This window comes from Lontra canadensis, unplaced genomic scaffold (assembly GCF_010015895.1).
Source record: "Lontra canadensis isolate GAN:19392208 unplaced genomic scaffold, GSC_riverotter_1.0 scaffold17, whole genome shotgun sequence".
NCBI classification, from domain to species: domain Eukaryota; kingdom Metazoa; phylum Chordata; class Mammalia; order Carnivora; family Mustelidae; genus Lontra; species Lontra canadensis.
In genome coordinates, this window is record NW_022631011.1 from 10,653,341 (window position 1) to 10,670,479 (window position 17,139).

The 17,139-nt window shown below is 38.7% G+C and overlaps 1 protein-coding gene across 1 annotated transcript in view; it reads right to left on the reverse strand.

The window, feature by feature from the left end:
- Positions 1-16,760, reverse strand: part of ELP2 (elongator acetyltransferase complex subunit 2) — a 44,597-nt gene extending 27,837 nt beyond the window's left edge. The window contains exons 1-9 of the mRNA XM_032859594.1: positions 16,528-16,760; positions 14,290-14,368; positions 11,665-11,735; positions 6,274-6,430; positions 5,933-6,010; positions 4,187-4,251; positions 3,092-3,158; positions 2,483-2,623; positions 680-775 (exon numbers count right to left, since the gene is read on the reverse strand). Of these exons, the coding sequence (XP_032715485.1) occupies positions 680-775; positions 2,483-2,623; positions 3,092-3,158; positions 4,187-4,251; positions 5,933-6,010; positions 6,274-6,430; positions 11,665-11,735; positions 14,290-14,368; positions 16,528-16,665 (892 nt within the window). The 5' untranslated portion in view covers positions 16,666-16,760. The remainder of the gene's footprint in view (positions 1-679; positions 776-2,482; positions 2,624-3,091; positions 3,159-4,186; positions 4,252-5,932; positions 6,011-6,273; positions 6,431-11,664; positions 11,736-14,289; positions 14,369-16,527) is intronic.
- Between the last annotated feature and the right edge of the window lie 379 nt (positions 16,761-17,139).

Genomic DNA, 17,139 nt, shown 5'->3' on the forward strand with positions numbered 1-17,139 from the left:
CCTGGGGAAGGGGCTGGGGAAGAATGTGAGGCTTGTGCTTTGTTCAGCTCCACATTTTGCAGCACCAGCTTCAGCATCCAACCATCACTCCATAAACGGAGATTTGAGGGCAAAAGAAAGTGGAAGAAAGTCTAGTTTTTTCATAAATATTCTATCTCAGTATTACAGCAACTTCTATTTCCAGAGGGGCAAAGGTTCCAGTGAAGTTGAAGTTGACTTAAAAGTCAATTTCTCTTAAATCCCATAATGACTAGATGAAAACTAATTCTAAAAAGAGAGTTAAAAGGGCTGTGGTGGTTTCAGCATCACAGCACCAATCACACTTTTCCCACTCAGCAGTATACGTTTCAATGGAGTTGAATGCCCAGCAGAACATGTCCAGCAGCTGCATATTATACTCTGCCAACTTAAAAGTGTCTTATATTTGAGATTTTTATTTACTTTTAACTGGTTTTTTTTAAGATTTTATTTTAAGTAAACTCTACACTCAACATGTGGCCCAAATTTATAACCCTGAGATCAAGAGTTACATGTTCTATGGCTCAACCAGCCAGATACCCCTATTTGAGATTTTTAATCAAACTAAAAAAGAAACAAACCCTCTACTTCATTTGGTCAGCTTACAATTCTATACATGAGATTTAAGTGAAATGAGGAATACGGTTTCTTTTTTTCCTACCTTTGTGGAATGAAGGCTGCCAATGAACTGCATTTACCCAGTTTTCATGACCAGCCAGCACAGTCTCCAGAGTAACTGCAAATGCTATTTTAATGCCTATAACAAAAACAATGACATATTCTTTTCTCAAAGCCCTTCGAAAAAGAATTTCCATAACCAAGATGTACAATTACATATCCCCCTTCAAAAATCAGAACATGATTTAGAGTCTATGAAAGAGTGCATTCAACAAAAAAACAAATTCCATTAATTTTATCCACTGTTCAAAATTACGGAGAAAAAAGTTCTAAAGATATATAAATTTTTCTCTAGTCATAAATACATGTTAACGAATGTGTTCAATTTTAAAGTTTTATGGAACAGCTACTGTTATAGTCCAATTAAAAAGCAAAACCAAGGGGCACCTGGGTGGCTCAGTGGGTTAAGCCTCTGCCTTCGGCTCAGGTCATGGTCTCAGGGTCCTGGGATCGAGCCCCACATCGGGCTCTCTGCTCAGCAGGGAGCCTGCTTCCCCCTCTCTCTCTGCCTGCCTCTCTGACTACTTGTGATCTCTCTCTTTCTGTCAAATAAATAAATAAAATCTTAAAAAAAAAAAAAGCAAAACCAAACAGCCTCTTTGCTTTCCATACTAATTATCAACATGCAATAGCTTAAACACCATTTAAAAAAAAAATAAACCTAAGATAAATGCAGAAATAGAGGAAGTCAAATCAATATTATAACCTTCCAAATAAAATAATTAATAAAAATGTCACAACTGGGGCGCCTGGGTGGCTCAGTTGGTTAAGCAGCTGCCTTTGGCTTGGGTCATGATCCCAGGGTCCTTGGACCGAACCCCGCTCATTGGGCTCCCTCCTCAGAGGGGAGCCTGCTTCTCCCTCTCCCACTCCAGTGCTTGTGTCCCCCCCAACCCCCGCCAGGCCTCTCTCTCTCTCTCTCTCAAATAAATAAATCTTTTAAAAAAGGTCACAAAAATTCCATATTTGGGAATAACTAGCTACTCATAACATGTTGGTTAAGATTTCCTGGTTCTCCCCATAAAACGATGTTACCAAAATCAACTCTAGTGGGCTTTAAAATCAATTAGATTAGTAAGAAAGAAGAGTATGCCTAGGTGAACAATGCTCACTGAGGGCTAACTTTATAATTTAGGTGAACAATCCAAAGTATTTCCTTCAAATACAACATTCCAGTAGAATCTACCACGCAGGGGTACTGTTCTGATTCCAAACAGTAAGAAAACCAGAATTACATATACCACTCCAATGTAGTGCTTTGGCTTGTGTCTTATTCAGTAAAGGTATGGATAATTCTCTTTATTCCTTTAGTTCTTCCTATGCTAAAACTGCAAATTTGGCATCATTGTATAAATTAATTTATTGAGAAAACATTAAACATTTTCAGCAATTTGTAATTAAAAATCTTACTGATATGGTTAGAAAAAGTAAGTTTCATGTATGAAAAATAACTTATCCTCAAATTTAAAAAATGCATAGTATAAGTTTCAGGCATGGAGTGAATACTTTTTTTTTTTTAGAGATTTTATTTATTTATCTGGCAGACAGAGATCACAAGTAGGCAGAGAAGCAGAGAGAGAGGAGGAAGCAAAAGCCCGATGTAGGGCTGGATACCAGGACCCTGCAATCATGACGAGCCGAAGGCAGAGGCTTTAACCTACTGAGCCACCCAGGTGCCCCGGGATTGGATACTTCTGAAAAACTAACTTTCACATAGGTGTAGAGCAAAACAGATAAATGAATGAGCTAGAAAGCTGTTACAGCAAATATTTTCATTATTACTCACCTTCATTTTCTATTGTAAAAGTATTCTCCTTCAGTTTTATATTATCATCGTCCTGAGTTTCTAAAGATGTTGATTTTATATACAGCCTCCATATTCGTATCAGGCAGTCTTGTGAACAGCTTGCTAGGAAAAGATCTCTACCTAATAAAACAGCAAATGTTATCATTTTCGAACATTATATTCTTAAACTTAGGTATAAGACTTTCTGCTCTACACTATGCTGATTTCTAGATTTCCTGAAAAAAAAATGAGACTTTGCTTCCCTACCCCTCATTCATTTGACCTACATTCTTTTTTACTAGCACTGGCAAACATATAATCAATGCTAATAAATAGTTACAATGTATAACATTCTTATACACGGTCCACAAAATTCTACAAAGAACTCAAGAACATCTGCATGTGTAATAGAGTGTCCTCTTTAAAACATCAACTAGTTTCATCCTCTATCTCCCCAATTAATAGTTAACAAAGGGGTAAGTATCTTCTTTTCTAATAGGGACAATAGAAAAATGTTACAGACAAAGAAAATATAACACAAAACAAGGCGCCTTCCTGAAGTTCCACACACTTGCCCCATTATGTACTTCAGCAAGATTTCATACTGACCGAAGGTTGCCCATTCCACGCCTCTTATCCAATCCTCATGTCCACAGAGAAAAAGCACTTTCTGAAACTAGTAAGATAACAACAATCATTGGGCTTAATGGAAGAATTTAATATTTTCATGTATATCAGTGATTTCATTTGGTGTCACAGCCAGTACTAATGCACTGCTTGTTTGTTTTGAAGTGGGAATACTCATGGGGTGCCTGGGTGGCTCAGTGGGTTAAAGCCTCTGCCTTCGGCTCAGGTCATGATCCCAGGGTCCTGGGATCGAGCCCCGCATCGGGCTCTCTGTTCGGCAGGGAGCCTGCTTCCTCCTCCTCTCTCTCTCTGCCTGCCTCTCTGCCTGCCTCTCTGCCTACTTGTGATCTCTGTCAAATAAAAAATAAAAAATAAAATAAAATAAAATCTTTAAATTGGGAACACTCTGATCAGACAGAAGATAGCTCTCATTTGGGAATAAAAATCTTAATAATCATCTAACTCATCTGAGTAGGTAATACAGTATCTATAGACCTTAAATAAATTGTTTACAGGATAAAATAACATGTGCTGTTCTATAGAAACAGTTGGGTGGTTGGATATTCACAACCATTTTAAACTTTCTTATAGGATGCAAAGAAATAAGTATCTCCATTATGAATTAAAAAAGCCTAAACTTAAACTACATCTTTTCTGGAACTTCCCTCCTGTCATTTAACCACTCAAGATGTAGGCAAATCTCAGAATGACAAATAAACACTACCAGGGGAATTTCACCATAGATATACTTTATTTAAAATTTACCAAAAAAAAAAAAAACAATAAAAAACAAAAAACAACCCACTACCTAAATATCTTCCACCTGTCTTTCCTCCATCCAATGACCTGTTTCCCACCTAACAACTCTGAACCAGGTGGCCAAGACAGCACTTACTTGGTGTTCAAACGAAGTGGAAAACTGTCTAAGAGAAGACTGTCAAAAAAGATTCTCTTACTGGATTACTTTGGTTTAGATTAGAACATTCCTTAAAATTCCACAATCTGGAAAGAGTCTATATTAAGATATGTAATTAAGCAGAACATAATTCTAATGTCTTAATTAAATCATTAAATTACCTGGTCATCTCTTTGAACAAATAAGTGAATTTTGCAGTCATCATCGCCACACGCTAATATTGGTACTGGAAGGATAAAAAGAAGCATTATTGTAAATATTCCATCACATGTTACCATTATCACCAATGCTGGATTATAAGCCCTGGGTAAAGAATCCAGGCTTCTATTTTCCACACCCTGAACAATACACTGAAAGTGCTCAATAAACGTCTATAGGAATAAAATGAACACTCTAAAATGTTCTATTAAATTGTTACTTAGCAAAAAACGACAGGAAATCCTTTCTTCCATCCTGTGTCATTTATAATAGAAATAGTGGTGAAAAGAATAACACAAAAAGCATTTCACCAAGAAGACTAATCCAAAAAGTTGTTAACCCAACTGAGTAAGAAAATGTAGGAGCCAAGAGTCCAGCATCATGGCTACTGCATGACAAATTTAAAGGTATGTCTGTCACTTCAAGTATCTTACATTTTGTTTGAGAATTCAACAGTAAAACCAAATTCATGAAGCAAGTGGAAAACAAAGTAAAAGGGCATGTAAGTATTGCACAACTGAAAGTTGCTAAGAGAGTAGATCTTAAAAGTTCTCATTACAAGGAAAAAAAAATCTGTAATTGTGTATGCTCTGGACCTTAACCAGACTTACTGTGGTGATCACTTCTTAATATATACAAATATCAAATCATGATGCTATACAGTTAAAACTAATACGTCAATTTCAAAAAAAAAAAAAAAAAAAAGGCAGGTAAATATGTAAAGTGCTATGAAAGATGAGGCTATAAAAAATTCACATTACCAAAGGACAGCAGATAAAATAAGGACTCTTTTCCTAAGTAAATGTAACTACAAGTGTGTTTTTTAAAGATTTTCTCACTTTAAATCAAGTAAAAAGTAAACTCCAGTCACATGGCCTCAATGTGGATGGGAAAAAACTAAATTCTCTGTTATAAAGCCAGAATGTATGAGTTCCTCCTACTGAGGAGCCCTCCCATCACATGAAATAGTGGAGTCGTAGTTACTACTGCAGAGGGCATCAGAAGCTGGTGGCTTCCAGGCCTGCCCTTCTCTACCAGGTATGTCCTCCAGGTGACTGAAGTGGCAAAGATGGACCGACTCACACTGGCCATCAACTTTGTGGAGGATAATCAGAGGTACAGACAGATGGGCTTCAAAACAAAAGGGATATTTTTCTGTTGGGAAATTTTAAGTGGTTTTGGGCAAATGGTCATTATGGAGGATGTGAAGAGGCTCTCATATTCACAGAAATGTTCAAAGGGTCCATCTTCAGTATTTTTCAACTTATCCTAGACCTTCACCTTCAAAGGGTTAATTTCCCCAAATCAGATCTACAGATGTTGATAATATATTTGATAAATAGCAGTATCAATCCCACATCCATATTAAGTCACTTAAGTTTTCAACAGCTATGAAAATCCTTCACAGTTTCCCTTAATTTTATGTTGTATACAAAGATCATCAGAGTACTGAAAACAGAAGTACACTTCTGGTGAGCTCAGCCTACCATACAGAGTAGTTGAATCATTATGTTGTACACCCGAAACTTATGTAACATTCGGTCACCTATATTTCAATTTTTAAAAAAGTATATTATCCACACTTCAACGTTTTTCATGAAAACGTTCAGATATGAAATTAAGACCTAATGTTTCTTTTAGGTTCTGGTTGTATGGAGATATTTTAAAAATCTATTGCTGTTTTAATGTATACTTAGCAGAATACTCACCATCAGTATTAGGCAAATAAGATAAGCAGAGAGCCAGAGTGAATCCATTTCCAAAGTTCAAGGTCTGAACGCAGGTTACTAAGAAATAATAAAAACACCATGAACAATTAACTGTGAGCTTATCCACCGAGAAAGGTTGGGTAGCATCATCACAGCCCTGGGTGGAGGAAGATGAAAAAGGTCAATTCTGAGTCCCCAGTGACCATGGGAATGTAAATGATCAAACTTTAACAACATTACAAAGAACAAAATGACTTAAAACACTGAAAAAAATGGTATATATGTTTCTCCGTCACTTGACAATTACTATTTCATCTGGATTACATTATCTCTCAACCTACCTTCTGAACCCTTTTTAGACCAGACTCGAACAGTAGAATCAGAAGCTGCAGAAACGATCAGTGTATGTAGTTCAACATCCGATGCCCTCCTCTGGTGAAGAGCATGCACTGCATAAACAGGTCCTTCGTGGCCTTGGAGATGGACTGCTTTTAAAAGCTACATCAGAAAAAATTAACAAAAACATGGATGATAAAAGAGGAATTAACAGTTCCATCTTTATTTAACTAAAATCACAGAATTAAAGGTACAGTTAAAAATGCCTGACCCAGAAATACGTCCTTTCAAGTTGAAGACAATGTAAACTTCAGAGAAGGTGGTCTGAACACAGTACGGACACATGAACGTGCACAGCCTTTGAATCAGCAATTTCCCATCTAAGAATCTACTGTGAGATGCTAACCGCACTAGTGTAACTAATAAAAGACAAATGCAGAAAGGCATCCATCACACACTCTTTATAACAGTGAAAAACTGCAATTAACCTAAAATTCCTAAAAAGGAACTGATTATATTATTATAGACATACACTGTAGACAATAAAAAAGGTAACATGGAAAGACAACCACAACACCGACATTCTTTTCTTTTTTAATTTATTATAAACATATATTTTTATCCCCAGGGGTACAGGTCTGTGAATCGCCAGGTTTACACACTTCACAGCACTCACCATAGCACATACCCTCCCCAATGTCCATAACCCCACCCCACTCCCAACCCCCCTCCCCCCAGCAACCCTCAGTTTGTTTTCTGAGATTGAGTCACTTATGGTTTGTCTCCCTCCCAATCCCATCTTGTTTCATTTATTCTTCTCCTACCCTCTTAATCCCCCATGTTACATCTCCACTCCCTCATATTAGGGAGATCATATGGTAGTTGTCTTTCTCCGATTGACTTATTTCGCTAAGCATGATACCCTCTAGTTCCATCCACGTGGTCACAAATGGCAAGATTTCATTTCTTTTGATGGCTGCATAGTATTCCATTGTGTATATATACCACATCTTCTTTATCCATTCGTCTGTTGATGGACATCTAGGCTCTTTCCATAGTTTGGCTATTGTAGACATTGCTGCTATAAACATTCAGGTGCACGTGCCCCTTCAGATCACTACGTTTGTATCTTTAGGGTAAATACCCAGTAGTGCAATTGCTGGGTCATAGGGTAGTTCTATTTTCAACATTTTGAGGAACCTCCATGCTGTTTCAAAAGTGGCTGCACCAGCTTGCATTCCCACCAACAGTATAGGAGGGTTCCCCTTTCTCCGCATCCTCGCCAGCATCTGTCATTTCCTGACTTAATTTTAGCCATTCTGACTGGTGTGAGGTGATATCTCATTGTGGTTTTGATTTATATTTCCCTGATGCCGAGTGATATGGAACACTTTTTCATGTGTCTGTTGGCCATCTGGAGGTCTTCTTTGCAGAAATGTCTGTTCATGTCTTCTGCCCATTTCTTGATTGGATTATTTGTTCTTTGGGTGTTGAGTTTGTTAAATTCTTTATAGATTTTGGACACTAGCCCTTTATCTGATATGTCGTTTGCAAATATCTTCTCCCATCCTGTCAGTTGTCTTTTGGTTTTGTTAACTGTTTCCTTTGCTGTGCAAAAGCTTTTGATCTTGATAAAATCCCAATAGTTCATTTTTGCCCTTGCTTCCCTTGCCTTTGGCGATATTCCTAGGAAGATGTTGCTGCAGCTGAGGTCGAAGAGGTTGCTGCCTATGTTCTCCTCAAGGATTTTGATGGATTCCTTTCTCACATTGAGGTCCTTCATCCATTTTGAGTCTATTTTCGTGTGTGGTGTAAGGAAATGATCCAGTTTCATTTTTTCTGCATGTGGCTGTCCAATTTTCCCAACACCATTTATTGAAGAGGCTGTCTTTTTTCCATTGGACATTCTTTCCTGCTTTGTCGAAGATTAGTTGACCATAGAGTTGAGGGTCTATTTCTGGGCTCTCTATTCTGTTCGATTGATCTATGTGTCTGTTTTTGTGCCAGTACCATTCTGTTCCATTGATCTATGTGTCTGTTTTTGTGCCAGTACCATGCTGTCTTGATGATGACAGCTTTGTAATAGAGCTTTAAGTCCGGAATTGTGATGCCACCAACCTTGGCCTATTTGAGGTCTTTTCTGGTTCCATATAAATTTTAGGATTATTTGTTCCATTTCTTTGAAAAAAATGGATGGTATTTTGATAGGAATTGCATTAAATGTGTAGATTGCTTTAGGTAGCATAGACATTTTCACAATATTTATTCTTCCAATCCAGGAGCATAGAACATTTTTCCATTTCTTTGTGTCTTCCTCAATTTCTTTCATGAGTACTTTATAGTTTTCTCTGTATAGATTTTTAGTCTCTTTGGTTAGGTTTATTCCTAGGTATCTTAACACTGACATTCTTGAAGACTACAGCCAGCTTTGTGAAATGTTCCTTCTTTTGGATTCATGTGATATTTCCTCAAGATTAGATTCTGGATATACATTTTGACGTCATTACTATCCATGTGCATCACGTCAGGAAGCACCTGATTATCACTCTCTCTCAATTTTAGCGTTGTTAACCTTGGTACCCTAGTAGAGGTAGCATCTGCCAGGTTTTTTCACTGTGGAGTTAAATTTTTTGTGATACTATATAAGATTTTATCTTGGAACTGGGTAATTATTCTATTCTCCAACAAACTTTTACCAAGTACTTTTAGCATACACTCATGATACTTGCCTAAATCAAGTATCACTAGAAAATGGAAAAAAAAAAATGGCAAGCAGAACGAGGAAATCCCATTTGTTTATCAAGTCCACCTGCCTGCCATGCAAAATCATTCCCTATCATTTCTGCTATTTTAAGTATACTTTTCAGAGTTCGCAATGTGTGAGATTCCACCACGTCCTCTGAGAAGTGTCTTCTGTAATTTGTCATCTACAGAAACAGGGGGGTCCCTTAAATGCATGCTCAGCTGTTCTCACAATTTAAGCAAAACTCTGCCACTCAAGATGATTAACAGCTATGTATCAGGATCTGTACACTAACTTTCTGTAATCGTTGACCTTTGGCTTGAGAAATCATTAAAAAAAACTCAAGTACAGTATAATCCCTTTTATGTATAATTACACACACAAAAGAGAGAGCTAGAGCTAGTTCACTAGGATGTTAACTCTGTTTTGTACTTAGTTTTCCTTCTCTACACTATTCTGTACTTAAACTTTTTTCACGAGTCTCTATCATTACTCCCTAAAAAATCAAATCTATTGAAAGTACTCACTTTACATTTTTAAGCAAGGTTGTGTATCAATCATCAGAGAATTTTAAAAACTTAAACAAAAGAAACCTCTCAAGTTCACCAGCTTGTTAAAAAACACAGCTCAACTGTCAGAGACTCAAACCTCTCATTATACCAGCTTAGAATTATTTTTTTTATCAGAAGTCAAGGTGTGCTGAACTCCTGTGTACATGGAAATGCATACGGAAAAGAAAACGGTAAGCCTCTAAGGTTTCCATGTGTGGACCCTTCCCTAAATTCTCTTATTCCCTTCATCCCCCTTTTATGCCTTTTAGTCTCCTGCTGTCCTCTTCCCCGTCTGGACTCACATTCTCTTTGGGCCTCTCTCTAAATTTGCTGTCTGCCCTAAGATACTTGCTCAGCCTACACTCCTCTCTATTGACGGAAGCAGGAGGCAACACTGAGGAAAGAGTTTTGCAAGTATCACCTCAAAATCTCAAGAACGAGTGCTCAAATCATTCTCTGGATTCCTCTGCCAAGATCAGTCCAAACAGGGGTTAAGTTTGCTACATTCCTCTTTGCTCTTACTCAAGTCTAATTGATTCCAAAATCCCCACCTCCGCATCTGCCCTCTCCTTCTGAGGATAAGTCTGGATGCCTGGCCACCAATTCAAGTGACATGTCTAGAAGTAAATTCCCCATCTTCCTTCCTACTTCCCTATTTTTCTTTGTAGAAGCACCTTTCTCCCAGAGCCTGAAAACAGAATCCCACTATTTTTAATTACTCACTCCCCTAACACCAGCTCCCACTCCTTTGATAAAAAGTAAATGTCAAAATCATCTTCCCTTCAAAAACACACCCCACACTGCTTTCTTCATATTTTTTCCTACTCTAATTTGGCACACTGCTGTCAGATTAATCTTCTTTTGACACTCATTTTCCTCTGCTTAGAAATCATCAATGACTTCCAAATGCCTGCTAATAAAGAACAAACTCTTAAAGTGGATATTCACATTGCCACACAATCTTCTCCTACTGTACTTTAGTAATACTGCCTACAATGAATTACCTAGGAACACTTCTAAAACTATGTTGTTCAGAGTTACAAGGAATGTTAAGCGATTTAAAAGGAAAAAAAAAAAAACCTTCAAACTTGAAAGGAGTTTGGGAAATGCTTGTTAAATGAAGATACGTTTATCCATGTCACAACTCTGCAGGGACTTCACTATACTCCTGGTACACTGGGACTCTCTAAAGAAGGTACAGGATATATACCTTATATATATATACCTAGGTTAGTTCCCAACCGTGATTGCCCATAGATTCCTTTTCTCATGTAACTTTCTGAAAGATGAATAACTTTCTGAGCAAACCAGAAAACCCTGCCCTAAAGACAACTTAGACTTTGGTTAAGACTGGATACTGATGAGAAGGTGGCCTCCTATACCACCTGAGCTTTTTTATGCATGCCATTTTTCCTACCAGGAATCTGCACCCCTTAAATTCCTCCTAAGGAAACCATCCCACACTTTAAGACCCAACTCAACCAGCTCTTAAAACTCTACTGAACTCACAGCACCATGGTTGTGGTAGAGCAAGTTAGAGCACATATCTATGGAGCTACCTTTATACTTTAGCTATTCAAGTACATTTTGCCATCAAAACTACATACATGAATCATAAACAGGATTCTGACTCCTCTTTATCTTCTGCATGACAGATGTTTAAATGCCTAAAATGCTTTAATCTTTGCTTACAACTAGAAACAACCCAGTGTCCATCAATAGAGATCCATCCATACTCAGTGGTGCATATTATAACATTACTTAGAATTATGTAAATCTATGCCCACATGGTAACAGCTGTCCTATGAACACAGGCAGTGTTAACTTTTGATATCACTGAGAACAGAACAAACAGCCCCTTTAGGTGCAGTTTGAAAACTACTACTAAGTGATGGGAAATTCACAGAAATGAGTGACAGCATATGCATACGGGAGCAAATGTTAGAGGAAAGGGTACAGGGCATGAGAAGTATAGATGTAAGATCTGGACTACTGATAAGAATGAAGCAACTTCATAAAAGAACATAACAGATATGAGGAAAAGAGCTGAAAATGAAAGCAGCTATAAGTTAATTCTTACAACTATAAACATGTCTACCCACCTGATTATTCTCGATTTCCCAGTGAATCACTTGATTATCAGATCCTCCAGAAACTAATTCGGTAGAAGAAGCTGGAAAAAATTACATTTCCATGAATATTTTTATTTTTTTCCTAGTTGTTTTGAGAACTTGCAAAGCTACAGAAAAGATATGAGAACTCAAAGATATAAAAAAAACTCATATACCCCTTATCTATACTCACCAACTGTTAACATTTTGCCATGTTTAGTTAACATCTCACTTTATATATGTATATGCATAGACGTCTTTGTTTATGGCAAACCATTTAAAAATAAGCTGCAGACATTAGGACCTCTGACTCTTAAACGCTTTCATCATACATCTCCTAAGAATTGGAACATTCCCCTATATTACAATTATTGTATTCAACAATTTTAATTGTTGACACAGTATCATTAATGTAAAATACAGTCCATATTAAAATTGCCCCAAATTGTCCCAGTAATGCCTTTTATGCCTTTTTAAAATTCTGAATCTAAGGACCATACATCGCACATTGTTTCTTCTGGCCTATGTGCTAGATACTTAGGGCAAGGAGGTGGGGATTGTTTAAAGGACATTAGATCTATAGTCAGAAGTCCCAGGTTCATGTCCTAACCCTAGTGCCAGACAGCTGTAATATTGGGCTTTAACTTCTTCATACATCACAGAAATTAAGCCATTTAATTACATGATTTTGGAAATTACTATAAGGTACATAAAAGTAATGTGTTAAAATTCAAACATTTTAAAAATATGAAATAGTGGTTGCTTGTTTGTTTTTTAAGTAGGTTCCACACCCAACATGGGGGCTTGAACTCATGACCCTGGGATCAAGAGTCACATGCTCTACTGATTGAGCCAACCAGGCATTCGTGAAAATACGAAATGGTATTATTAAAATTTTATAATTAGATTAGAAAAACATCTTAATTATCTGGTGATAGAGCCCTAATTTTAGAGGAAATCAAACATAGTAGTTATAGATTACAATGAAACACAAGCAATTCATTTTATGGAACCTCACTTTCAAAGGGAAGATAAAATATACAAGCCCAAATTAATATTTTATAATAAATCCCTATACTGAAATTCAAGTAGTCTTTGAAGTCACCTGGTGGCAATTAATATAATTACAATTGTGCTTTAATATCTATACCAATAGCCACTCTTTCTAATATTTAAAGATTTTTACTGACCTAACATGACTAATGCTGCATTACCAAATGAAATAAGTAGCTTATTAATCTTTTTTTTAATGTCACAGATAAAGTCATGGCAAAGTTTTACTCATTCAGGAAATTTTGCATTTGCGCATGACTCAGAATGCTCTCAATAAATGTTTATGAAAATGAAAATAAAATTAATTCAGAGTCCATGAGAATACCACAGTAGGTATATGTAAGACATTTGGGGAAATTCTATAGGATATCAGAAGCACCATTTAAAAGCAATATGTTAATTAAAAATTCTTGAGTCACAGAATCTTAGAGATAAAAGAGACCTGGAGATAATCTAGTCCAGGAATCCTAATTTTTTTTTGGTATCAGGATTCCTTTACACTCTTAAAATTTTTTGAGAACCCCAAAAGCTTTTGTTTATATGGACTATATGTACCAATATCAACCACATTAGAAATTAAATCAGCAATTTGAAAAATACTTTTTTATTAGTTTACTTAAAAATAATGACGAACCCCATCACATGTTAACATAAATAACATTTGCAGGGGGTGAGGGGGAAATCCCTATTATTTTCCAAAACAAAAAGTTAATGAGAAGAGAGGCACTGTTTCACATTTCCGCCAACATCTTTAACATCTAACTTTATTAGAATACAACCGGATTTTCATATCTGCTTCTGTATTGAATCTGTTGTGGTAGCCACTGTATACTTAAGACAGAATGAGAATGAAAACTGTCAATAACTTCTTGTATTATTCTGAAAATAATTTTGACCTCACAGGTGTTATGAACCTCTAAGGTCACCAGATCGAGTCCAAGCATTTATTTTTCAGGTATTACTAAGGTGTAAACTGGGGTGAACACAGAGACGCTATGTCCTGCCTAAAAAAGCAAAGCTTGTCTGTGGAAGAAATAGATCTCAAGCCAAATCCTCTGAATCCCAGCCTGAACCCCAGAACAGGCCTTGCTTACAGGCTTTCTGTCAAAAACTGTGGGCAATGGAGAGCGTCTAACCACAGTCAGGGGCCGCCTCTACTCTCATTCTAGGAACCGCTGTGTTATCCACAGTTTAGTTCTATAAAGTACAAGTCAGATATTTCACTGGGCATACCATTTTTGTTCTGCTTTCTGACTGCATAGTATCAGATAAACTAATGTTAAATTAAGATAAGTGATAAAAGAAAAATGACTACTTATACTTTATCAGAAAACAATTGAGGAGGCGCCTGGGTGGCTCAGTGGGTTAAAGCCTCTGCTCAGGTCATGTTCCCAGGGTCCTGGGATCGAACCCCAAGTCAGGCTCTCTGCTTGGCGGGGCGCCTGCTTCCTCTTCCCTCTCTCTCTGCCTGCCTCTCTGCCTACTTGTGATCTCTGTCAAATAAATAATAAAATCTTAAAAAAGAAAACAATTGCGATCAGCTTTAACCAGATTAATACTTACAACCATCTTGTTTACAAATCCACTGTACGCAATTGACTCGAGCAGTGTGGCCATTCAGGTTGGTAATAACAACTCTTTTCTTTACGGAAGAAAACATTAGTTAGTAAATTACAATTTATCCTACAAAAGAATTAATAAAGGTGAGATATCAGTGGTTTTGAGGCTAATAAAAAGTTCAGGATTACTTCAAACTGAGTCACCTCTCTTTATTCATAAACTTTAAATCATAGCTTCAACCATACATTCACCCTAATGTGTGCCTGCCTTTTCCACCACTCCACGTTTCTTATGTCCTGTGCTCTCAGTGCACTGAGCTCTCTGGTCTTCATGTGCTAGCTCCTACTAACTGTCCCCATCCTTCTCTACAGGAGAGCTTGTCTTGACATCCCCAGGCTAGACAAGGTAACTCTTCCTTGTCTGCCCACAGTTTTCAAGGCCTACTTCTACCATGCTTAAACCGATCTGAGGGCTTTACTGAGGAAAAAAAAGAAAGAAAAGATAGAAAACCCTCAATAGAGGAATTCATGATTACTGGATTCAAATTCATAACTCAACTTTGCATACCATGGTTGAACAAGTGTTGGGTCCTTCATTAGTGATACAAAGTTGCCAAGCCACAACTACTTCCTCAGATAGCAGATCCCTTCAAGGCCTATAACCAAGTTCCCCTTCAAGGCCTATAGCCAAGTTCCCAGCAGCCTCTTGAATGCTTTCAGCAAAGTCCCTCCACACTTAGGCTTTCTTTACTTCCCACACTGCTCACGCTATTTACTCTGTGACTACAGTGCCTTCCTCTTTAGATCCCCTTTCTCTATAGCCAATAGCACTAACTTCCTATTTGCTTACCTGCCAACTGAAATTCTCATGACAAGAAAAAGGTATGCAAAGTAAATGTGCAAAAACTAGTATATTTGACACATAAGTTATTTGAAGTTGTGAAGCAATTTACAGTACTTCCCTCTCTCACTAGATTAAGAACTCCTTGATGGTCAAGAATTATTACCCATTACCTTTGTGTCATCACCACCCAGTCCAGGGTTAGCCCATAGAGGGTCCTCAAATATTTGCTGAATGAATATTACTCCAAAACTTTATTTTAGCATCTGACATGCTCTTATTCCTATATTTAATTAAGGGCCCAAACGGCAAATATTTAACAAAACAAAGTACTTTTTAGGCTCAATATACTTTCTTGGTAAGTTAAAATCCCCTAACATGACCACCAAGTTATTAAAAGTAAAAATGTAATGGAAGACACAGGCACAAATACATTAAATGGCTGTAGAAAGATGGGCTTCTACAGTTGAGTCAGCCCATGGCTAACCAACATGGTAAAGTTTACCACTGGTTTTCCTGCTTTCTGTTGCCAGTTAAGAATGCTTAGTAGTAACTAGAAACAGAGGTGGCAAACAAGCTCAAGACAAGAAAAAGGAGTACAATTATTTCATACATATTTCATATATAAATTTGAATGTGAAAAGATTATGAAAATTGATTTTTACTCAAACTAATAAAGCAGTACAAGAAATATAGACAGCTATTTCCTGCACTGCACTTTCATTTCTAGCACTTTATTTTTTTTATTCCGAGACTCTTTTTGAAAAGCAACACTAATTGTACTAGACAATGAGAATGGAGTCCTAACAACTCTGGGAAGAATGCAGAAACTAGGCACTTGAAAAGTGAGGTAACGTACAAGCGAATAATCAACTGACTGGGTGAACTTCAGGGAATGTGTAAGTCCTGCCTTATAACTACTACTTAGGATCCCTAACCCCTTTGCCCTTTACCCCAACAGCGCCTTCCTGAAAATGCCTATTCCCGAAGCCAAAATAAAAGTGATATTTCTTTGAAACTCGATACAAGCTTATTAAATAAATCTGAAGGAAAATACAGAAACGAGCACCTGTGATCATGGCTTTCATCCATACCTCAACTGCAAATCCTTTAAAACCCAAACTGGTTAGCAGTATGACAGTTCCCTCAGAAGGCTTCAGAAAAGGTGGTCTTTCACGTGGGCTTATGTGGGACTAACAGGCCACTGGCAGGACCTGATGACCCCAGGCTGTGGCGGAGCGCGAGAAGACGAGGAGTTCTGCGCGCCCAAGGGAGACTCCTCACCCACCCACCGTCCCCGCCGCTCGCGCACGAGCGCACGCAGTCCGCCCCGAGCGCACGCAGATGATTCGGCCCCCACCCCCAAGAACATGGAAACGGGCGTCCGGCCACTTCTCTTACCTGAGGGTCATACAGCACCACGGAGCAGGACGTGCCGAAGGCCAAAAGTCCTCCGGACCCGGAGCTCCAGCTCAGGGCTCCCCGCACCCGGTTTGGGCAGCAAAACACGTGAGTTATTTCCAGCAGCGGCACTACCATGTTGCTGGCTGAGCCACGGGGGAGACCTGGGCGCGCACTTCCGCCCTCGGAACGGAACTACTCCCGCGCTCGCCTCTCCAGCTGGCGTTATCCGCACCGCGTTTCGGAGGCGGCCGAGGGCGGGGCGGAGGCGGCTACGCCCCCGCCCCGCCGGGCCCGCCCCCTCTCCTGGCGCGAGTGGTCCCCCGGTGCTTGAGTGCAGCTATCAGCTCTCTTTTGGATCGTGGCCCAGCGCAGAAGCACAGCCTCCGTCCCAGGAACGAAGGCCCCACTGGAGTGGCTCAGGACCTTCCACAAAGACCCGAGGCTCGTGTGCTTGTCAGGAAACGTCCCGCTGCCCCTCAAGGCCAGGGCCCCAGCTAGCGGATGGGGCTGGCCGCCGGGCCTAGAGAGCGCGTCTCGGGCCTCAGAGAGGCGCAGGGCTGCGGAAGGGCTCGAGGAAAGGGCTTCCAGCTCGCTGGTGTCGGGGCTCAC